This window comes from Thamnophis elegans, chromosome 3 (assembly GCF_009769535.1).
Source record: "Thamnophis elegans isolate rThaEle1 chromosome 3, rThaEle1.pri, whole genome shotgun sequence".
NCBI classification, from domain to species: Eukaryota; Metazoa; Chordata; class Lepidosauria; order Squamata; family Colubridae; genus Thamnophis; species Thamnophis elegans.
In genome coordinates this window covers 142,163,276-142,188,012 of record NC_045543.1, presented here as the reverse complement: position 1 = coordinate 142,188,012, position 24,737 = coordinate 142,163,276, and the positions used below count along the sequence as shown (strand labels likewise).

At 44.2% G+C, this 24,737-nt stretch overlaps 1 protein-coding gene across 1 annotated transcript in view; it reads right to left on the bottom strand.

Moving 5' to 3' along the window:
• The window catches only part of EPG5 (ectopic P-granules autophagy protein 5 homolog), a 109,743-nt gene that overhangs the window by 21,558 nt on the left and 63,448 nt on the right, over positions 1-24,737 (bottom strand). The window contains exons 25-33 of the mRNA XM_032213219.1: positions 23,235-23,379; positions 20,444-20,615; positions 17,159-17,321; positions 14,421-14,563; positions 10,699-10,855; positions 8,645-8,839; positions 6,816-7,029; positions 4,021-4,181; positions 1,911-2,118 (exon numbers count right to left, since the gene is read on the bottom strand). Coding sequence (XP_032069110.1) covers positions 1,911-2,118; positions 4,021-4,181; positions 6,816-7,029; positions 8,645-8,839; positions 10,699-10,855; positions 14,421-14,563; positions 17,159-17,321; positions 20,444-20,615; positions 23,235-23,379 — 1,558 coding nt within the window. The remainder of the gene's footprint in view (positions 1-1,910; positions 2,119-4,020; positions 4,182-6,815; positions 7,030-8,644; positions 8,840-10,698; positions 10,856-14,420; positions 14,564-17,158; positions 17,322-20,443; positions 20,616-23,234; positions 23,380-24,737) is intronic.

Below are 24,737 nucleotides of genomic sequence, written 5' to 3'. Positions count from 1 at the left end.
AGAAGTTAGGGTTAGGGTTAGTCTTCCTCACAGCAAGGGATGATGGAATTGGAGTCCCAAAAATTAAAGGGGAGAATGAAGATATAGAAGATAAAGATAAGACAACAGATGAATTTATTAATGGAGCAAATGTGGGTGAAAGTGGAAAGAAGGGAATATGGAAAAGGGAATTTGACAAATTGGAGCTCTACCCCAGATTCCAGGATACAGAAGAAAAAAAATGGTAATGATGATGGACTTAATAAGAGAAATTTTTTCAGAAGCAAGATCGACAACCAAAGACAAGCTAATTTTAGTAGCAGCTGGTGGGCAACGAGATTACCTGAGAGATCCTTCAAGCAACAAAGTGCGGAGAAAAGTCTATAAAAACCTTATAAATGAGACAAAAAGAAGACTGACACCATAATTGGTGAGAGAGATAAGACTGTTTTGTTACTGGAAAGATACAGGTTGACAATGAAAGTTGATAATAAAAAATTAGTTGATTTTTGGTGATTAAGTAGGAATTTAGTAACTTAAGATTGTTTTAGATTGTCATTAAATGTTTATTCATTAACAAATAATTAAACTATAATAACAATGAAATGATAATGGATACAGCTTAATGATATACACGTGTACTGGAAAACTAGTAAAAGAAATTTGGATATAAATTGCAAATTGTGACTTGGGAAAAAGACCTATAAATTTTATTAACAAATTTTTATTTAGGTCTTGTTATAAAGGTATAAGGTGTTTTTTTTTTGGGGGGGGGTCTGACGAGAGGAGATGGGACATAAATAGTAAATGATTTTTAGCCAATTATAATAACAACAAGGAAATGTCAATGGACATTGTTTAACAATATATGTATGCTATGGTATTGGCAAAAGTAACGGATATAAATTCTAAACAGTGAGTTTGGGGGGGAAAAGGGGGGGAAAGGTTTAGAAACTTTATTAATTGACTTTTACTTAAAAGATGTCATAAAGGTGTAATGTTATTGGAGGATTTTTTGAAATAGCTAATGAATGCCATTATGTGGTTGTGTCTTTAAGTATGAATGATTTGAGGCAAAAAACATGTTCAAATAATTGTAGTCAAATGAGAATTGTGATACTTTGATAGCAAGATATACAAAAAAAATTGATTTAAAGTGTATAATCTAATATGAACTATAAGTAATGATTGTGGAAGAAATGCATAAAAGTTATCTGTAACCAATCGACACGCTTTATACAAGATATAATGAAGGATGATTCTTGTTAGGAATATAATCTGACGGTTGTGTTGGCAATATATAAATCATGTAACAATGCTATACCTGTTTCTTTAAATCATACTGTAAAATGTGATTGGTTGCTGTTTCCTCAATTGGCCATAAGAGGGAGCCAGAATGACTGTTAGCTCTCTGTTAGATGCTGGGTTGATCCGATCTGAGTGTTTTGGAAGCTGGCTGTTAAAAAGTGCCGTGAGCTATTGTAAGTTTTGCAACTGCTAGCAAACTTTGAGTACCAGACTGTTTGTATGATTATGGACTATGTTATTTGGATTATCCCTTAACTGAAAGACATCGATGACTGACTGTCTTATCCGTGTATGACTCGGACTGTTTGATGGACTCTGATACCTCTATTTCCACGAAAGTAAAAGCCTATTTAAACTGCAGTGTCTCTGTATGCTGGTTTGTGTGTTCTCCAACACAACTCTCACAACGCTACTCTGAACACACTCGCTCTCCAAACGGGGAGCTCACCTAACAATTCTTTTTTGTGTGTTTTTGTTCAATTAAAATTTTAAAAAAACATTTCAAAAAAAAATAAATAAATCTGGAATCCAAAGTTTTGGCAGATTCTTGGGACTCCTGGCCGAGGTTCAGGTTTTACAAGATTCAGTAAAGTGTGACAATGATCAGCACCAAACTTCATTACCTTCAAATACCCTGTTGCTGCCTACAGGCTCCCGTGATAAAGTGTCCATTCTTGAGTCGATTAGACGGTGGATCAGATACTGCATGAGGCGTCGGACATGAGCGACGTAAGGGGCCCACTTGGAAAATAATCCAAAACTTCGATAGTCTTGAGAAGACAACCGGAGCTTGAGGAAGTAGTCGGTAATCCACTCTATAGTCTCCGTGACCTGCGAAGTAAAGAAGGAACATTCAGGAAGAAATTGCCTGCAGGTTACAACTCCAAATCCATTCCCAACTCATTGGGGACTGACTTACATTGCTTATGCGGGTAGTCTTCGACTTACGACAGTTCGCTTAGTGACTGTTTGAAGTAATAAGTTATATTGTAAAATATATTGATTCATGAGAATAAAGTAAATGTTCTATATGTTAATATCTCTAGGCCAGGACCCCTCGCATCCTGGATATTGGAGTTTGGAGTTGGAGTTTATTCAATTTGTAGGCTGCCCGATTCCCCGAAGGGACTCAGGGCGGCTGAACAAAAGCCAAGGGAGGGGAAAATTACAAAAAGTAAGACAAAAACAATCAGACAATACGAACAGTTTAAAAGCACAACAGACACAGCAAATTCGAGTAGCGGGGGGAACTCAACCCCAGGCTTGCTGGGACAGCCAGGTTTTCACGGCCGTCCGGAAGGCCTGGAGGGTGGTGAGGGTCCGAATCTCCACGGGGAGCTCGTTCCAAAGGGCCGGAGCAGCCACAGAGAAGGCCCTCCTCCGAGTAGTCGCCAGCCGACATTGGCTGGCAGATGGAATGCGGAGGAGGCCTAATCTGTGGGATCGAATGGGTCTGTGGGAGGTAATCGGCAGAAGGCGGTCTCTCAAGTACCCAGGTCCAATACCATGTAGGGCTTTATAAGTAATAACTAGCACCCTGAAGCGTATCCGGAGACCAATAGGTAGCCAGTGCAGCTCGTGGAGGATAGGTGTAATGTGGGTGTACCGGGGTGCACCCACAATCGCTCGCGCGGCTGCATTCTGGACCAGCTGGAGTCTCCGAACACTCTTCAAGGGCTGCCCCATGTAGAGCACATTGCACCTGAGGGTAAGACGAGAAGCAATGGGTGAAAACTAATCAAGGAGAGAAGCAACTTAGAACTAAGGAGAAATTTCCTGACTGTTAGAAACAATTAATCAGTGGAACAACTTGCCTCCAGAAGTTGTGAATGCTCCAACACTGGAAGTTTTTAAGAAGAGGTTGGATAGCCATTTGTCTGAAACGGTATAGGGTTTCCTGCCTAGGCAGGGGGTTGGACTAGAAGACCTCCAAGGTCCCTTCCAACTCTGCTATTGTATAATGGTCATAAGTATTGAAAACACTCATAATTTTTTTCACTGCGACTGTAACTTTGAACGGTCACTAAACAAACTCTTGTAAGTCGAGACATATCTGTAGTTGACTTATGACCTGTTTTATAACCCCTGGCTGGACTTTCAGAACTTTTTTTTCCTATTTGCCATTGAATTCCAGACAGTCTAAGGCAGGGGTGTCAAATTCAAGGCACACGGCCCACAGGGTGCTTAGATCTGGCCCGTGGGGCTGCCCTGGAAACCAAAGGACCAGGTCATGGTGCCTCTGCCAGCTCTGTTTTTGCTATCAGAGGGCTATCAAAACAAACTAAAAATAAAACGAGAAATGTTTCCCCTTTAGCGTTTGAGCATGCAAGAAGGGACAGGAAAAGGGAAAGGGAAAGAGGAAAGAAAAAGAAGGAAAGATGGGCAGAGAGAAAGGAATGAAAAAGAAGAAAAGAGGGGAAGGAAGAAGAAAGGAGAATGAAGAGGGAAAAGGAAGGAAGGAAGGAAGGAAGGAAGGTTGGTTAGAATGAGAATGAGGGAGGGTCTGAGGAAAGTCCTTCCTTAGCACTTTAGCTCACCCTGGCATCCCCGACATGAGTGACATTGAGCTGGCCATGTACACACACACACACACACACACACACACACACACAAACACACACACACTGAGGTCAAACACAACCCTGATGCGGCCCGCAATGAAATCGAGTTTGACACCCCTGGTCTAAGGTCCTTCAAGCATTGTAACAGAACCAGTGCACCCAGATTGCTCACCTGTTCAGGTGACAGAATTGGCTCCGTTGAAGGCTGCAGTGGGATGCTTGAATTAGCCATCGCTTTCCTACTGTTTTCTTTTGCAACGGAGGATGTAGGGCAGCCCAAAGCTTTAAGAGAGGCTTTCCAACAGTCAGGGCTCAGGAGCCGATCTGAAGAACCTGGGCAGAAAATTCAAACCAAAAATCAAAATTTCACACCGATGTTGAATCCTGTTTCAATATATTAACGGCTCTCTGCTATTCTGTAAAGCCCGAAGGAGATCACGTGACCACACACAGACCCCCCCCGAGGACACTGCAACCGTCGTAAATATGAGTCAGTTGCCAAGGGTTTGAATTTTGAACGTGGGGATGCTGTAAACTGTCATAAGAGTGAAAAATGGTCATAGGTCAGTTTTTTCAGTGTCGTTGTAACTTTGAACGGTCACTAAATGAACTGATGTAAGTCGAGGACTACCTGTACTTAAAGCACGTTATTGTAGGCTCCGTCTGCCCATGGTCAGGAGTTCGATCCTGATGGGACTCAAGGTTGACTCAGCCTTCCATCCTTCTGAGGTCATTAAAATGAGGACCCAATTTGTCGGGAGCAATAGGCTGACTCTGAAAATCACTTAAAGAGGGCTAGTAAAATACTATGGAGCAGTAAATAAATGTAAGTGCTATTGGTCTTCCTTCCTTCCTTCCTTCCTTCCTTCTTTCCTTCCTTCCTTCCTTCCTTCCTTCCTCCTTCCTTCCTTCTTTCCCTCCTTGATCCTTCCTCCCTCAATTTTATCAATAAGGCAACTTTCAAAATATATTAACAGCGCTCTTCTATTCTATAAAGAGATCTCTGTTGTATGAATACCTGCAATTAAAGGAATGCGGAATAAGAATGGACTGAGCCTCTTAAGAATCCAATTTCCCCTGAACTGTGAGCCGCCCTGAGTCCCCCCAGGGAAAAGGGCGGCATACAAATATTAATAAATACCAAATACCAAATACTTTCCACTACATATTAAGGAGCACAGGTTTCTAGTCCTTTAAGTTATGAGATCTGCTTGAAAGCCAATGATAGGTAGCCCTCAACTTACAATCACAATTGAGCCAAAAATGTATACTGTCAAGCGAGACAGTTGCTAAGCCAACTTCGCCCTATTTTACGACCCTTCTTGCCACCGTGCTTAAGTGAATCAGTGCAGTCGTTAAGTTAGTCACACGGTTGTTTGGTGAATATGTTTTCCCCCCTCGACTTTGCTTGTCAAACATTTGCAAAAGGGGATCACTGCAACCGTCATAAATAGGAGTCAGCCAAGCATCTGAATTTTAGCAATAGCAATAGCAGTTAGACTTATATACCACTTCATAGGGCTTTCAGCCCTCTCTAAGCAGTTTACAGAGTCAGCATATCGCCCCCACAGTCTGGGTCCTCATTTCACCCACCTCGGAAGGATGGAAGGCTGAGTCAACCTTGAGCCGGTGAGATTTGAACCGCCGAACTGCAGAACTGCAGTCAGCTGAAGTAGCCTGCAGTGCTGCATTTAACCACTGCGCCACCTCGGCTCTATAATTTTGATCCCTGGTGACCATCGCTGGATGCTGCTGCATGAAAATGGTCATGTCACTTTTTTTCAGTGATGTTGTATCTTCACACGATTGGTAAATGAACTTTCTGTAAGTCAAGGACTTTTTTTAACTATTACCATCTGGCAGACGGTACAGGATAATAAAAACAAGGAGACAAACAGGCTGAAAAACAGCTTCTATCCCAGAGCAATAACCATATTGAGCTCTACAATTCAATATCAGGTTTTCAATTTCAATTATAAGAAATGTAAAGGATGTATGTTTGTGTTTTTATTTTTTACAATTGTAATGTACACTGAAGATGGCATTTAATTTTGTTGTACCATGTGGAATAGCAATAGCAGTTAGACTTATATACTGCTTCATAGGGCTTTCAGCCCTCTCTAAGCGGTTTACAGAGTCAGCATATCGCCCCCACAGTCTGGGTCCTCATTTCACCCACCTCGGAAGGATGGAAGGCTGAGTCAACCTTGAGCCGGTGAGATTTGAACCGCCGAACTGCAGAACTGCAGTCAGCTGAAGTAGCCTGCAGTGCTGCATTTAACCACTGCGCCACCTCGGCTCTATAATTTTGATCCCTGGTGACCATCGCTGGATGCTGCTGCGTGAAAATGGTCATAAGTCACTTTTTTTCAGTGATGTTGTATCTTCACACGATTGGTAAATGAACTTTTTGTAAGTCAAGGACTAGCTGTTGCACATTAAAACAGTGTATTAAAACAGTGTTTCTCAACCTGGACAACTTTTAAGAGGTGTGGACTTCAATTCCCAGAATTCCCTGGCCAGCCACATGCAAACTCCAACTGATGAAATGTTCAAAACATTCTCAAAGATCCATCTCATGGGCACTTTTTTTTTTAACTATTACCATCTGGCAGACGGTACAGGATAATAAAAACAAGGAGACAAACAGGCTGAAAAACAGCTTCTATCCCAGAGCAATAACCATATTGAGCTCTGCAATTCAATATCAGGTTTTCAATTTCAATTATAAAGAATGTAAAGGATGTATGTTCGTGTTTTTATTTTTTATAATTGTAATGTACACTGAAGATGGCATTTAATTTTGCTGTACCATGTGGAATCCCCAGCACAGCCACGTGTTGATTTCAGTTCCCAGAATTCTTAAAAGTTGTCCAGGTCCAGAAATACTGGAGAAATCCATCCTCAAGATTCTTTTCACATTCTTACTAGATGAAAACTAGTCCTGAAAGTCGAGATGGGACTTACTTTGAAGAAGGAGCCTCAAAAAACTACTGTAGTGGTCAGGAAACTGGTATTGCAGGAGGCAGACCCCGTGTTTGCAGAAGATGGAAAAAGGCATCAAGAGGTCTTTCTCCGGTTCAAAGCCACAGGTCTTGAGACCCACGTGGATGGACTCCAACAGCTGGCCACGCTCCGAAAGGGCCGGTTTTGAACTCTGCAACCATTCCAGGAGGTCAAACTGTTTTTGTTTTTAAAAAAAAGGAAAAGAAAAGGGGCATTGAGGTTGGGCCGTAAATGGAGAGATATGGGAGGGGGGTGGAGAGAGAGGGAGAGAGAGAGAGAAGGGAGGCTGATTAATTCCGAAATTAGGAGGGAAAGTTAGAAATGGCCCACTCTGGATCACAGAAGTAATTATGATCATGATTGTTTCCCATAAATTTTATGAGGATCCGGTCATCCTTTGGCTGAATATTCACTGTCAGCAAGTGAAGAAGAGGGGAAAAAGGCAAAGAGATGCAGTGAATTTGAACAAGGACATATATTTTTCCTGGTCCTCCCCCACCCCCACCCCACGGCCCCAAAACCTGCCTGCAGGAATGAGTGTTTACTTTTTAAACTGTACTAATCTTATTTTAGGGTTCTGTATTTTATTTCTATGGGTCTAATTAAAAAGCGGCAGAGAAAGAGAGATGGGGGAGGTAGGTGGATGGACAGATGGATAACAGCTAGACAGATATGTATGTATGGAGAGAGAGGGGGGCAGGGAGGAGGGCAGGCAGGCAGACGGATGACTGGATGGAGAAAGACATGGATGGATGGATGGATGGATGGATGGATGGATGGATGCATGGATGAAAAACAAATGGACAGATGGATGACAGATGGATGGTGAGATAGGCAGATTGACAAACTGACGGAGATAAAAAGATATATATATATATATGTATGTATGTATGTATGTATGTATGTATGTATGTATGTATGTATGTATGTATAATAGATTTACCGATGGATGGTAGATAGATGGATGGGTGGTGAGTGAGAGTGAGAGAGAGAGAAAGGGATGGATGGATAATAGATGGACAGATGGATGGTAGATAGATGGATGGGTGGTGAGTGACAGAGAGAGAGAGAGAGAGAGAAAGGGATGGATGGATGGAAAATAGATTGACAGATGGATGACGGATGGATGGTGAGATAGATAGATAAGACAGACGGAGATAAAGAGAGAGATATATAAATTGATCGATAGCAATAGCAATAGCAGTTAGACTTATATACTGCTTCATAGGGCTTTCAGCCCTCTCTAAGCGGTTTACAGAGTCAGCATATTGCCCCCAACAATCCGGGTCCTCATTTTACCCACCTCGGAAGGATGGAAGGCTGAGTCAACCTTGAGCCGGTGAGATTTGAACTGCCGAACTGCAGAATTGCAGTCAGCTGAAGTAGCCTGCAGTGCTGCACTCTAACCACTGCGCCACCTTGGCTCTCATGGATGGATGGGTGGATAATAGATGGACAGATGGATGATAGATAGACGGATGGGTAGATGGTGAGTGAGGGATGGATGGATGATAGATGATTGATTGATTGATTGATTGATAGATGATAGATGATAGATAGATGATAGATAGATAGATAGATAGATAGATAGATAGATAGATAGATAGATAGATAGATAGAATAAAAAACCCTGCTTTGAGTTCGTTTGAGAGAATAAGCTAATTATTACCCTCCTGAGAAGCACGAAACCCTTAAAATCCAGCCATTGCTTTCAAGAAGGGGGGGCTGGGGGAAAGACTCCCAAATCAATGGCTCAGACATCAAAGCCACATGGCAATCCCCTCGCTTGCCTTTGTCAGCAGCATGAAAATGACATCGCTGTTGTCGTCACCCAGGAAAGCCACAACTTTCTCGTACAAGTTGACAAATTCCTCCGGGGAGGCAACAGGAGTGAAGTACGGGGAGAGCAGCGTGCAAAGCCTTCGGTTCTTCAGAATAGTTTGCAAAACACGCTGACATTCGGACTTGGTCCCGGCAATGAAGACCTGGAACGAGAAGTACGAGCGAGGTTTCATTCATACAACATTCAATCCTGTAGGGTCTCCGAGACCCTCGAACGTGTGCCAAAAACAGCAGCACAGATGATAAAAGGGTCTGGAGGCCGTACAGGTAGTCCTCAACTTATGACCACAATGTTTGCCATTCAATGACCCCTGTAATTGTTTGCGGGGGTGGAGTCTGGGCAGCTGAATGGAGCTGAGTGTTTACTGGCCAGATGCCCTTCCTGTCACCAACGCAGAGTTTTTGTTCAGCAGATATATCCTCATCGTGCTCAGAGAGAGAAATATCTGCCCCTGCCTAGGATCGAACTCACAACCTCACTGATTGCGAGAGCTCCACCTTTAGGCCGCTGCACTGTTAAGTATATCTCCTTTTGGAGACTAGAGTTGAGTAGCAGAAGGTAGCAAGAAATGTGGCACTGAATAGTCACACTATCAATCACAGCCGCCGAAGTTAAAACAAGGATAACTTTACTTGCGTTAACAAAAATAATGTAGGATAAACATTCTCCAAAACAAGCAATAAGTAGTCTTGAATTATATACACCGTCTATGATACAACACGTTGATTTACAGATGATCAACTCACGATTCACCACGTAGACAGGCAACTAACATACAGAGCAACCACCATCCAATATACAGTATTCAACTCCAACAACAAGCACGGAGAACATACAGGAACAACCAGGAACAAACAGTAGTAGTTCCTACTCCCTCTTCTGGCTGATTAAAGCAACAGCATCCAATCACATCTCACTTGAGCATTTAAAGTGACAGATGCATTATTTCAATCATGGTATGTATATATGTATATATCCAACCAAGACTAGGATTACATCCCTAACATTCTCCCCCTTGGGTTGCCAATGTATATACACATACCTCACATCCTTAGTCCATAGTCATCACAACACTTTTTGTGTTTTATAGCACCTTGTGCCTTAGTGAAATGGTCAGCTATATTGTGTTCAGACATACAATATTCCAATACAATCATTTTATTTTTCACTTTAGCAAGCTTTCGGTGGCCTATTAAAACAATTCATTGCAGAACTCTAAATCGGCATCAACAAGAAACTCGGATGCACAATAACGCACAAAAAAGTACAACAAAGAATTTTCTTTGTGCGCCAACTCATAAAGCTCAGACTGCCCAAGGAGCTGCTGATTCTGTTCTACAGAGAAATTACTGAGTCTGTCCTCTGCACCTCTATAACTGTCTGGTTTGGTTCTACAACCCAACAAGACAGACACAGACTTCAGAGGATAATTAGAACTGCAGAAAAATCAATTGCTACCAACCTGCCTTTCACTGAGGACCTGCACACTTCACGAGTCAAAAAGAAGGCTGTGAAAATATCTACAGACCCCTCGCATCCTGGGCATAAATTGTTTCAACTCCTATCCTCAAAACGGCTCTTTAGGGCACTGCACATCGGAACAACTAGGCACAAGGATGGTTTTTTTCCCCGAACGCCATCACTCTGCTAAACAAATAATTCCCTCACCACTGTCAAACTATTCACTAAGGCTGCATTGCTATTACTATTAGTCTTCTCATCGTTCTTATCCCCCATCTCCTCCCACTTAGACTGCAGGACTGTAACTTGGTTGCTAGTATCCTTACGATTTATATTGATATTGATTGTTTCCTGATTGCTTATTTGTACCCTAGGACTATCGTTAAGTGCTGTACCTTATGATTCTAGACGAATGTATCTTGTCTTTTTATTTATGCTAAGAGCTTCTGCACCAAAGACAAATTCCTTGTGGTGTCCAATCACACTTGGCCAATAAAGAATTCTACTATCCGTTAGAGACTCCTACCCCAAACAACTCACCTGGCCAAGGACCTCGATGCAGGAAGTGAAGAACTGTCTGGACGGGGGGTGACGCTGCGTTTCATCGCACACGTATTCCACGACCGCAAAGAACAGACTGATGCCAATTCGTTGGATCCTTGGTGTAGGCTGAAGCTTATAGGTATTTATTAAACCTCTGGTGGCAGGGATTAAAAAAAAAACGAGATTTTTTTTTTTATTTTAGACGCAAAGGACGGAGAACATTAATGTTAATTCAGGTTTTGGACCAGCACCATAAATAAAATTATGCAGTCGTGGGATAAGATTTAGTGCAAGAAGGAGGGCCCGGCCTTCCCCTTTGGGCCAATTTGTCTATTTCCGTATCAATCCTGCAGTAGAAGGCTTCCCTTTCTCACGGATATACATATATATGTATATATGTATGTATGTATGTATGTATGCATGTATGTATGTATGTATGTATGTACGTACGTACTGTATGTATGTATGTATGTATATACCGTATGTATGTTTGTATGTATGTATATACTGTATGTATGTATGTATGTATGTATGTTGTATATGTTGTATATGTTGTATATGTTGTATATATGTATGTATGTATGTATGTATGTATATATGTATATATGTATATATGTATAGAGATAGAAATATGGATGGATGGATGGATGGATGGATGGATGGATGGATGGATGGTTGGATGGATGGTTGGATGGATGGATGAATGGATGGATGAATGGATAGATGATTGATTGATAGATAGATAGATAGATAGATAGATAGATAGATAGATAGATAGATTCGGAACGTAACATATATTACCCACTTAGCTTTCGTTAGCCTCTGCTAACATCATCAGAGTGTAAAAACTACCATTGAAGAGATATCTGCCTTTATACATCATTAATCAATTTGGCCCTTGCATGCGTGATCCACCCACCTCCCACCTTTTTTTACACTCTGATGTTGTTAGTGGACGCTAACGAAAGCTAAGTGAGTAATATATTTTAAGTTCCGGAGATTGCAATGTCTGTATCAGGCCTGCAACCATCTTTTCTTTTGGATCTTTGACCTGCCACACTTTCTATTATTCTGCTATGCATTTTCTATTCTGGGAAAGTGGGAGGGGGGGATTGAATGGAGTTGGATGATATGTAGCCATAACAAAATTCTTTCTAGAAAGTCAAGGTCATCCTTTGCCTTTGCACCTCTGCACCTGACCGGAACTGGATGGGTGGGACTGCCAGCATGGCAGTGGGAGATTGGACCATGGGATGGACTTGTTGGTGTGGGGCAAGATCTTGAACTGGGTGAGGAAAACCGGGAAGCCTTCAGATTCGGGTTTTCCTAGATGTGCCAACATGGCTCTCTTAATAAATTGGAACTTTAAGCCAGTGTTTTTCAACCTTTTTTGTGCAAAGGCACACTTTTTTCATGAAAAAAATCACGAGGCACACCACCATTAGAAAATGTTAAAAAAATTTAACTCTGTGCCTATATTGACTATATATAAAGTAATTATCTTGAATAGGAATCAAATAAATATGTAGTGGAAAATGGGAGCAATGTCAAAATAACTTTGTTTGCCAGAACGGGGAACACCTTGGGTGCTGCAACGGTCGCTAAGTGTGAAAAATGGTCGCAACGGTCGCTAAGTGTGAAAAATGGTAATCAGTCACTTTTTTCAATGCCATTGTAACTTTGGTCACTAAATGTTTTCCCCCTCCTCGAGACTCCTCACTTCTTCCTTCATTCCTTTTGCTTATCTACCTTCACCTTATCCGTCTTCTGCTCTTTCCCTCTCTTCCTTCCTTTCTCCTTCCATCATCTCTTCTTTCCTCACTCACTCCCTTCCTCCTTTTTTCTCTTCCTTCCTCCTTCCATTTTTTCATCTTCATTTCTTTTGCCTATCTATCTTCTCTGTCTTTCTGCTCTTTCCATTTCTCTCTTCCTCTTCGCTTCTGTTCCTTCCTCCTTCCCTCCTTTCCTATTTTTTCCTTCTTCCTTCCTTCTGCCTATCTACCTTCACCTTCTCTGTCTTTCTGCTCTTTCCCTGTCTTCCCCTTTCCTCCCTCCCTCCCTCCCTTCTTTCCTTTCTAGTTCCATCTTTTCTTCTTTCCTCTCTCCCTCTTTTTCTTTTTTCCTTCCTTCCCCCTTCCTCTTGCCTATCAACTTCATCCTCTTTGTTTTTCTGCTCTTTCCCTCTCTTCCCCTTTTCTTCCTACCTCCTTCCCTCTTTTCTCCCTCCCTTCTTCTTTTTCTTCCTTTGTTCTTCCATCTTCCTCCTTCTCCTTCCATTCTTTCTCCTTCCATCCATCTTTTCTCCTTCCATCTTCTTCTCCCCTCCCTTCTTCTTTTCCTCCCCCCCTCCCTCCTTCCTTCCTCTCCTTCCCTTTCTCGCACACAGGAAGGGGAGGGGGGCTTTCTAGTCGCTTTCACAGCATAATTTCTTTATCTAACTTTTAAAAAACAGTGTGCAAATCAAACAAGATTTTTGTAACCTGCGAAGCACCAAGTTATATTATGTTGTTACAAATTCGCAGCTACTCCATTCTTTCCGATAGGGAACTGCATTTCCCAAGATGCCTCAGGTCCTCAAAGCACTGAACGCGGTTTTGCAATTGACTCCAGCGAGGCCCGGTAGCCGCCGGCTGGGGTGGCTGTCAAGGCGCTGCGGAGCGGATGCGCCGTTTGTTACTGCTTCCAGCAATCGAGACGGACAAGGGAAGCGACTGAAACGGACGCCGGCCGCAGGAGAGTGAGGCTTCTGCCGGGCGCCACAACCGGGTGTTTTTCCCACGGCACACTTTACACTATGTCACGGCACACTAGTGTGCCGCGCACAGTGGTTGAAAAACACTGCTTTAAGCAACACTCTGCCTTGGACTCTGATTTACTTTTGGATGCTAATTAGAACCCTGACAGTCTGTCTCATGTTACATACATACCAGTGGTGGGTTTCAAAAATTGTTCGAACCTACTCTGTGGGTGTGGCCTCCTTTGTGGGAGTGGCTTGCCGCCCATGTGACCGGATGGGAGTGGCTTGCCGCCCATGTGACCGGATATGAAGATGCCAACGACACTTGTCAGAACCACCTTAAATTACCTCACACACAGCACTGGCATGCATAAGAATATGATGTAAACTTGTTTTTTAAAAGGCATCTTTGGTTTGCGTTAAAACAATTTCAACACACGCAACGTTCTGATTGCACCACAAGCGCAGTTGTCACCCTTACCTTTCACAGAGGCACTGAGTTTTATAAATAGGAGCATGATAGTGTAGAATAATCCTATCCAAGGACCAGTAGTGGGTTTCAAAAATGTTTGGATCCTCTTCTGTAGGTGTGGCCTGCTTTCCGGGTCCACTGGTGGAACCTCTTCTAACCGGTTCGGTAGATTTGACGAACCGGTTCTACCGAATAGGTGCGAACTGGTAGGAACCCACCTCTGATACATACATACACACACACACACACACGGACACACCTCTCTGTCCCTGGGATGAATATTTCTTTTTTAAAAAGTGGTTACAAACAACCTCTTTAAAAGGCCAATTTGGGGCTCATTCAGGACTACAGGTAGTCCTCAGGTTACGACCAAAAGGAAATATCTTCAAACAAAAAAGTCCATTTGCCTCTTGAAAAAAAGCACCTTTAGGGGCCTGGTTTGCGTTGTTCGGAATCGGAAACACAAAGCAAGACAAGGTTTCATGGCAGAGAGGAAAGCACACAACTCACGTGATGAAGTTCTCCACGTAGACTGCGGCTCCTACGACACTCAGCGGAGGCATCTGAGAAGCTTCTGCCTGCAGGTGCTTCGTTTCTTTCTCCAAAATGTGCAATTGCTGGTTGATGGCTTCATTTTTGTGTTTGCCCTCGAACTAAAATGGAGAGAATATAGACAATATAACAGCATTGGAAGGGACCTTGGAGGCCTTCTAGTCCAACCCCCTGCTTGGGCAGGAAACCCTACACCACTTCAGACAAATGGCTATCCAACATCTTCTTAAAGACTTCCAGTGTTGGAGCATTCACAACTTCTGGAGGCAACTTCTGTTCCACTGATTAATTGTTCTGAATGTCTGGAAATTACTTCTAAGTTCTAAGTTGCTTCTCTCCTTGATTAATTTCCACCCATTGCTTCTTGTTCTACCCTCAGGTGCCTTGGAGAATACCATATTTTTCAGAGTATAAGGCACACCAAGATTTTGAAGAGGCATTTAAAAAAAAAACGTTTTTGCACTCTGCAGATCTCTCCAAAACGGCCCCGTTTTTTGTCAAAAGAAGGGCATGCATAGCCTTTAGGAGGCTTATAGAGTGCTCTTGGGGGTTGGGAGGGCAAAAACGAGCAAAAAAAGGCCCGTTTTTCTCTCATTTCTGCCCTCCGCAGCCCCCAGGAGCACTCTGGAAGCCTCCTAAAGGATATGCATGGCCATTTTGGTGAAGAGGGTGGGGTTTTAGGAGCCAGAAATGCTGCATTCAGTGTATAAGACGAACCCAGATTTTCACCCTCTTTTTTGAGGGAAAAAGGTGCGTCTTATACTCTGAAAAGTACAGTAGTTTGACTCCCTCTTCTTTGTGGCAGCCCCTGAGAGAAGACGGAATCAAACTACTCTCCAAAGCACCTGAGGGCAGAACAGGAAGCAATGGGTGGAAACTAATCAAGGATAGAAGCAACTAAGAACTGAGGGGGAATTTCCTGACAGTTAGAACAATTAATCAGTGGAACAGCTTGCCTCCAGAAGTTATGGATGTTCCAATAGCTTATTGCATTCGACTAATAATTCATAATAACTAATAATTAATAAATTAATTATTTAATAAATTAATAAAAAATAATAATTCAATTTTAGAATAATCCCATAAATCAACTATTATGTTAGATTCGCCACAGCTGCTCCGCCACATTCATTTCTGATCGCGGAGGCAAAAATGGGAATGGAACGGAATCTCCCTTGGGAAGAGAAGAATTACAGGGAGTCCAACTTACAACAGTTCGTTTAGTGACGGTTTAAAGTTGCCACGGCACTGAAAAATGTGACTTAAGGCCGTTTCTCAGAGTTACGACCTTTGCAGCATCCCCATGACCATGTGATCAAAATTCAGCTGCTTGGCAACTGACTCATAGTTATGACCGTTGCAGTTTCCCGAGGTCATGCGACTTTTCTGACCAGAAAAGTCAATGGGGAAGCCAGGTTCACTTAACAACCATGTTACTAATTTATCAACTGCGGTGCTGCGTTTAACGACTGTGGCAAGAAAGGTCGTAAAATGGGGCAAAACTCACTTAACAAATGTCTCGCTCAATAACAGAAATATTGGGCTTAATTGTGGTTGTACGTCAAAGGCTCTCTGTACTTTCTCTCTAAAGGGACTGAATTTTAGATCATGTGACCCTGGGGTTGTAAGTGCGGGGACTGGTTGTATATCACTTTTTTCATTGCCGTTGTAACTTTGAACGATCACTAAACAAATCGCTGCACGTTGAGGACTATCTGTCGTCTTCCTGGATGAAGGGAAGGGACAGATTAAAAATATACAGGTAGTCCTCGACTTACAACAGTTCATTTAGTGACCATTTGAAATGACAACGGCCATGAAAAAAGTGACTTACGACTGTTTCCCCCACTTATGACCATTGCAGAATCCCCGTGGTCACAGGATCAAAATTCAGATTCTTGGCAACTGACTCATATTTATGACGGTCGCAGTGTCCTGGGGTCACATGATCCCTTTTTTGTGACCTTCTGACAAATAAAATCAACGCAGAAACCACATTCACTTAACAACCAGATTACTAACTTAATCACGGCAGTGATTCACATAACAACTGTGGCAAGAAAGGTCGTAAAATGGGACAAACCTTACTTAACAAACATTTAGCAGCAGAAATTTTAAGCTCAGGGATGCCCTAAATAGCTGACTACCTATATCCGTGATGGTGAACCTATGGCATACATGTCACAGGTGGCACGCAGGTCCTTCTCTGCAGACACGCCAGGCGACGCCCCAGCCCAGCTCCAGAGCACACACATGCACGTGCCTCCCGCCAGCCAGCTGGTCTTCGGCTCTTTGCCGCCCATGCGCGGAGGGCAGCACCTTCCCCCATCTCTGCGGGACGAGCGTGGGGGGCACATGCGTGGGGGGGCAGGGCGCATGCACGGTGATGCATGTATATGCGCGGTGATGGGGTGCATGCGCAAGGGTGCTCACATTGCATTTGGGGGGGTTGGGGTTCCAGCGCGTGTTTATTCGTGTGTGTGCATGCTTAGGGCGCTCGTCGCCAAAAGGGTTAACCATCACCGCCCTTTATAAATCAGGAAGCAGCGGCCCTCTAGCCCAATGGTTTCAGAAATTGCAGGGCCGCCCCTCCCCATACAAACACCCTCCACCCTCCCCGGTGATCTGCAGAATAGGCAGGCATTAGAGGGAAGACAGGTTGAGACCCTTGAAGAGGAAGGGACTTCGGTTCTAACCTGGATTGTTACATGAGCCGCTCCGTGGCAACTTTTACCGGATCCTCCCCGACATTCCAGGTGAAGAGTAACCTGTTCTTCTCGGTTGGTATAAAGTTTCGGCAGTGTGTCCAAGATTTCGCTACTGAAAGCCACTTGCTGGGATTCTCGAAGTGCTGCCAGTCTAAAATTTAACAACAATCATCCATTGTAGTTGAGCACTGGCAGCTGGTGGGCCACCAGGGAAAATATTACCGTGGCACAACAAAACCGCGCTCGACTAAAGCGCGCTCGACGAAACCGCGTCGCTGACGTCATCAACAGGGCGACAACAGCGAGCGCGGAGAAAGAAGGGCGCTTTAAATAGCGCTTTGAAAGCAAGCCGATTCAAGTTAAGGTAAGGGTTAGGTTTAGGGTTAGGTTAAGGGTTAGGGTTAGGGTTAGGTTTAGGGTTAGGTTAAGGGTTAGGGTTATGTTAAGGGTTAGGATTAGGTTTAGCGTTAGGTTAAGGGTTAGGTTTAGCGTTAGGTTTAGGCTTAGGGGTTAATTTTAGGTTTAGCGTTTACAGCGTGCTTTTTTCTCCGCGCTGTTGTCGCGCTGTGATGACGTCAGCTACGCGGTTTCGTCGAGCGCCCTTTAGTCGAACGCGGTTTTGTGGTGGAACCAAATATTACATCAGGGAAATGAAGGAGACTGAAGTAAGAGATCTCTCTTTGAGAAATGAGGGATGGACAATCTTTGGAACCATTGTACTCATTTGGAATATGAAACCCGGGGAAATGTTTCCATTCAGGTTGCATTGTGTTGGTGATTCAAAAGTGGCGCTTCAGAGCTTGTAGGCCTGTTGAATGCAGTTCCTGTCTAGATCTCATTAAAGCAGCCCTGTCTTTTTTCTAGGATGACACGGCTGCCATCAAAGGCTTTTCACTGCAACATGGACGCTATGATAGGCCTGTCTTATCATAAATCCTTCGCTGCCCAGTAGATTCCTCCAAGCCTGGCCCGGTGGGTAGTTCTAAAATTAAATCATTGCAGTGAGCCCCCTCTCTGTTTTTTTTAATAAATATGATTCTTGCCAAAGATGGGTATTTTTTTCTTTATCAGATCCGGCCCTTTAAAAAATAGACATTTTTAAAGAAATGAGGTAGGGGAAGGAATTCCTGAGCGCTACACAGAGTCCCACTTTATCTGAACCTGATCAAAAGGAAGAATGTGAAAACTACTGCACATAGTAACGTGATACAGAGTTGGAAGGGACCTTGGAGGTCTTCTAGTCCAACCCCCTGAACAAGCTGGAGAACAACCACCATGCCAGACAAGCGGCTGTCCAATGTCTTCTGAAAAACTTCCAGTATTGGGAGCCCCTGCAACCGTGATGGCGAACCTCTGGCATGCGTGTCACAGGTGGCACATGGAACATATGAGAAGCCAAGTGCACATGTGCGCGCTGGCCAGCTGATTTTCAGCCTTCCGGAGGGCAGGGAAGGCCGTTTTTCGACCTCCCCACGCTTCTGGAAAGCCTCCGGAGCCTGTGGATGGGGAACAATGGGCCCAAGGGGCCTACCGGCCTGTTGGGCCATTTTCTGCCCTCCGAAGGAGACTTTCCTGAAGCCTGGGGAGGTCAAAAGATAGCCCAACGAGCCTACCATTAGTCCAGAGGCTTGTGTGCATGCGTGTGGGGAAAGCGCAGGAGGGTTATGCATGCATGCACTGGAGGGGGGGCATTGCATTATGGGTGTGGGCACGCATGTGCACTAGCCACGCATGCATACACACTTTTAGCACCCGAGCAGAAAAAACATTCACCATCACTGCCCTACAACATCTGGAGGGAAGAGAGCAATTACTCAGTGGTACAATGTGCCTCCAGAGGTTGTGGGTGCTCCATCGACGGAGGTTTTAAAGAAGAGATTGGACAACCACTTGTCTGGGATAGTATGGCACAAGGTGGCACAGTGGTTAGGGTGCAGTACTGCAGGCCACTTCAGCTGACTGTTATCTGCAGTTCAGCGGTTCTAATCTCACCGGCTCAAGGTTGACTCAGCCTTCCATCCTTCCGAGGTGGGTGAAATGAGGACCCAGACTGTGGGGGGCAATATGCTGACTGTAAACCACTGTAAACCGCTTAGAGAGGGCTGAAAGCCCTATGAAGCGGTATATAAGTCTAACTGCTATTACTGCTATTGCTATGGGGGGAGGGGGGTTGGACTAGAAGACCTCCAAGGTCCCTTTCTGCTGTATAATAATGTTATTCTGTTAATCCATTCCGCGGATTAATTGTTCTGATTGTCAGGAAATTTCTCCTTCTAGGTTGAATCTCTTTTTAATTCCATCCATTTACTTCTCCTGCCCTCCGGTGCTTTGGAGAATGAAACGGCCCCCTCCCCACATTGACCAGGAATCTTCTGGGTGATGAAGCAAACATTTAGCAAATATATAAAATATGAGCGTCAGTGTGTTCAGGCTTCTCTCTTGACTTTGAGGGCCCCCGTCTTTACTCAGCTGAATAAATGCATAGAGCTTATTGAGGCATATCAGGATTTTGTCTTTATTTCTACTGAGCCACACCAGGAAACCGGCAAAACACACCTCCGCTTCTGTGAGAACTCCCCAGAACTGCTGTCAAATCACTCCTAGTCCAGTTGGATGTACCGTATTTTTGGGAGTATAAGACGCACCTTCCCCCCCCCCCAAAAGTGTGTGGAAATGTTGGTGTGTCTGCTAACATCGTCAGAGTGTAAAAACAGGTGGGAGGTGAATGTGGATGGGACTATCACATGCACAATGGCCAAATTGATTAATGATGTGTAAAGGCAGATATCTCTTCAATGGTAGTTTTTACACTGATGATGTTAGCAGAGGCTAATGAAAGCTAAGTGGGTAATATATGTTACGTTTCCGATATACCATATTTTTCAGAGTGTAAGATGCACCTTTTTCCCCTCTAAAAGAGGATGGAAATGCTGGTCCATCTTATACACTAAATACAGCCATTTCTGGCCTCCCAAAGCCTCCCCCCTCACATCCCATTTTTGCAAAAAACGGGCGAAAAACAGGCCGTTTTTTTTTTAACAAAAACGTGGTTATTTTTTGCCTTCTCCCAGCCCTGCTGAAGCCTGCAGAATGCTCCTAGGGAGGACCAAAACTTTTTAAAAACTCTTCAAAATCTTGGCGTGTCTTAAAAACACTGGTGCATCTTATAGTCAGAAAAATACGGTACTTAAAGGACACCATAACTAAATACAGTTCAGAAGAGAGGAAACCAAACACAGCGAAAGAGGGAAAGAAAGAAAAAATAAATCTTACTTAGCATGATGTTGGAAGACCCTGAGGTTGGTGCAAGTCAACCCTTTGGCTTCGTGCTGGTTCACCAAGCTAGCAGGAGAAATGACAGGCACAGGGGCTTTCATTGGCTGAAGAGGCAAAGAGGGCTGGGGGGCATCGTACTTCTTCAAGCTGCTGATAATCCTCTCCTTAGCTGGGGGAGGGAAGAGATGCAAAACATTCATTCACCACCCATTCTTAACCTGCAATCACAACGCTTGCTTTCCAGATGACAAATATATTTGGGAAATGTTTGTCTTTCAGGTGGGCCCAGCATCTGAATAACCTGCAACCAACCATAATCTGGAATATCTATGCCAGTGTTGGTGAATCTTTTCGGCACTAAGTGCTGAAACCGGAGTGCATGCGCAGGGGAACACCCAGCAAACGGAAAAGCAGCTCCCTGGAGCGGATGTGAGCGCTGGGAAGCTGAACTTCTGGTTTCGGACAGGTGCATGCGCGACGGTCACCTGGTCTTCTGGTGCACATGTGTGGGAGAAGACCAACTGGTTGGCGTGCATCAGAAACTGGAAGCTCAGCTTCCCAGCACCCGCATGCATGGCAGGGAACTGCTCTTCCAGTTTCTGGCGCTCCCGCGTGCGCGAAGAGCAGCTGGCCAGTGCACGTGTGCACACCGGAACCTGGAAGAGCAACAGGGGGCAGCTGACGTGCCTGGAGAGGACTCTGCATGCCACTTCCGGTACGCATGCCATAGGTTCTCCGGTTCCACCACAAATCCGCGAAGCCCTTATCCGCGGAGACATAAGCGTGAAGACTAATTCGCGCCGTTCTAAGAGCTAAGGAAAAACGCGACCCTACCGCGATGACATAATCGCGGAGGGCAAATCCACGCATTCCCAAGCACTCAGTACCCTAAACCTAACCCTAAACCTAACCCTAAACCTAACCCTAAACCTAACCCTAAACCTAACCCTAAAACAAACCCCTAAACCTAATCCTAACTCTTACCTTAATTGAAATCGGCTTTCTGCCGCAGCGCCGTTTTAAGCGCCCTTCTGTTGCCGTGGCGGTGATGACACGCAGTGATGACGTCGCGGCTTTAGCGACGCGCTTATGTCTCCGCGGATAAGGGTTTCGCGGTTTTGTCGTGCCATGAGGTTCTCCATCACTGATCTATGGAGATTCTCCCTTATCGAGGTCAGGATTGAGTCTACATTGAACCATTTTTACATTTTGGACAGAGAGGACCGCTGGTTTGAAAGAGAGGGTCAAAGGGGCCATCCACATTAAGACAGAACAGCCCTGTCACCACAGGAGGGGGAGGGATATGACACCACCCTTTCAGCAGTCCCAAAAAGGTTCCACTCTGTTTATACTCCGATTCAGGTGAGTCTGAGGGGCACAGGTAAACCTCCATGTGCATCCGAGGTGGCACAGTGGTTAGGGTGCAGTACTGCAGGCCACTTCAGCTTACTGTTATCTGCAGTTCAGCGGTTCTAATCTCACCGGCTCAAGGTTGACTCAGTCTTCCATCCTTCCGAGGTGGGTGAAATGAGGACCCAGACTGTGGGGGAGATATGCTGACTCTGTAAACCACTTAGAGAGGGCTGAAAGCCCTATGAAGCAGTATATAAGTCTAACTGCTATTGCTATTGCTATCCTCACTTGTGCAAGCAGCGGGCGAAGGCACACACGCTCCATTTAAGGGAGCAGCGGGCATGTGCCCACCCCACTCGCGGGAATGGAGCTGCGCACCGAAATGCTTGCCGGTTGCTCATACAGAACCATCCCCTCCCTCTCTCCCACCCCCGGCGGTCCGCAAAGCAGAAAACGTTGAGGAACTATTGGAACCCAGGAGAAGGGCCTTCTCCGTGTTGGCTCCCGGTGGAACATCACCCCTGCAGAAATAAGGCTGGCCTCCACCTCAACACTCTTCTGAACAGGTCCTGAAGACGTGGTTTTGCCAGCAGGCCTGGGGACCCCAGAGGGAATACGGAGCCTGTGACTGTTGCAGTGGTGGCAATAAAGTTTTTTTATTTTTTATTCTCTTACACACCATTGTGTATACATCCACATGTTGTTATCCTTCTTTACATTTGTCATTCTTATAATTTGTTATTCCATTTAATAGGTTCTAATATACAATTTGGATTGCTTTATTTACCATCCCTTCCTCCTGTTGTAATACCACCTTATTTTCCCTTTCTTTTCTCCCTCTCTCCCTTCTCTACTTCCTTCCTTCCTCCTCTCCTCCTCCCTTCTTCCCTTACCTTTCTCCTACTCCTACTCTTCCTCTTCCCCTTCCTACCCTCTCTCCTTCTCTTCCTCTCCCTTCCATCTACTCTCCTTCTCTCTTCCTTCCCTCCTCTTCCCCTGCTCCTCTCCCCCTTTCTTTTTCTGTTGTTATAGGCGTCACTTTCAAATCTCAGATTATGTTTTCTTGGGATGGCATTTCCACAAACCCAAATGTAATTAAGCATCATTCCTTATTCCCTTTCCTTCGCTAATCTATCCTATGTTTTTTTCCCTTTATCTCTCTCTCTTTACTTGTATATTTAGTACTTTCTTTTCTATTTCCCCTTCTCCCCCCTCTTTCTCATTTAATAGTGTATTGTCTGGGTTCTGTATCTTCACCATACTTTCTTTTCTAGATTCCTTTCTCTACCCAGTCATAAAATTTACAGGGGGAAAAAGGTTTGACTGGGTTTTATATTGAGGCTTTATTTCGGTAAGCCACCTGGAATCGCCACAAACAAGTTGGGCAGCCAAATAAATTTTCATGAATGAATGAATGAATGAATGAATGAATTACCTAACAAAGGGTCCGTGAAATCTTTCTGCACCGGCGAAGCACTAGAGGCAGGAAGGGGTCCCACTCTGACTTGGAACCAGAGGTCTAAGGCTTCCTGGAATTCACATTGTATCTGCTGAACGTTGACAAATTCCATCCAGAGATCCTTCAAGCCAGCGGCAGGGAAGAGACAGTAAGAAACAGCCGTAAGGAGGACTAATAATTTTTATTGCCAGTCAGATCAATTAAAGCACTCACTTCAATTTAGCCCCACCTCCGTTGGGGTGGCTGCCAAGTAGCATGGATGTCAATTGCAATGGAAGCTTTGACACAACACACACACACACACACACACCTTGAACAAGTCCAATCGCACTTCTGTGTAATTCAAAATGATTTGTCAAATCTACAGTGAATCAGAACTGAGCAGCCGCTGGGACCTGTTACAAGTACTGTATTTTTCAGAGTATAAGACGCACCGGAGTATAAGACCCACCAAGATTTTGAAGAGGCAAATTAAAAAAAAAGTTTTTGCATTCTGCTGGCCTCCCCAAAACGGGCCTGTTTTTTGTCAAAAAAAGGACATGCATAGCCTTTAGGAGGCTTATAGAGTGCTCCTGGGGGCTGGTGGGGGACAAAAACGAGCAAAAAAACAGCCTGTTTTTCGCCCTCCCCAGCCCCCAGGAGCACTCTGGAAGCCTCCTAAAGGCTTTGCACAGGCATTTTTGCAAAGGGGCAGGGTTTCGGGAGGCCAAAAATGCTGTATTGTATAAGATGCACCCAGATTTTCACCCTCTTTTTTGAAGGAAAAAGGTGCGTCTTATACTCCAAAAAATACAGTACTCATCGGCTTGCAGCTCTTCATTTTGTGACCATTTGTAATTGTAACAGTATGGAACCAAGTGACCCATGACTGTTTTTCACACATCCCTTGTCTGTGATCTAGCTCTCTCAACTGTTCATCATGCAATTTAGCTGACCAGATCCCTGGTCCTCTTTGTTGGTCTTCTTTGTTCACTTTCTAGGGTCTCGGCATCTTTTTTGTATCATTGTGACCGGAACTGTATGTTAAGAGTTTGCAGCAGCAACCACATCCAGAAAGCACACACGGGTAACTGATTCAGCAGGATTCATTAACTTCTCTTTATGTATAACTAGCTGAATACCTGTGCTTCGCTCCAAAACTATGTGATCAGGCTTGATAATTTGACACTTGAAGCTTGAAAATTAATGTAGAATTTGCAACTCCTTAGCATCAGAGCATATTAATATACGGCAACTGGCAGTTGGAACAGTTCTTTTCAGGTGGGGAGGGGGAGTAGAATGTCTAACTCCTTAGCATCAGAGCGTTATTAATCTACGGCAACTGGCAGTTGGAACAGAGTTCTTTTCAGGTGGGGAGGGGAAGTAGAATGTCTAATTCTTTAGCATCAGAGCATATTAATATAATACTGTGTAAGAAATACTAATGATCAAATGGTCATTTCAAAAAATCTTTTCTTAACATCTAGAAGCCAAGAGGAA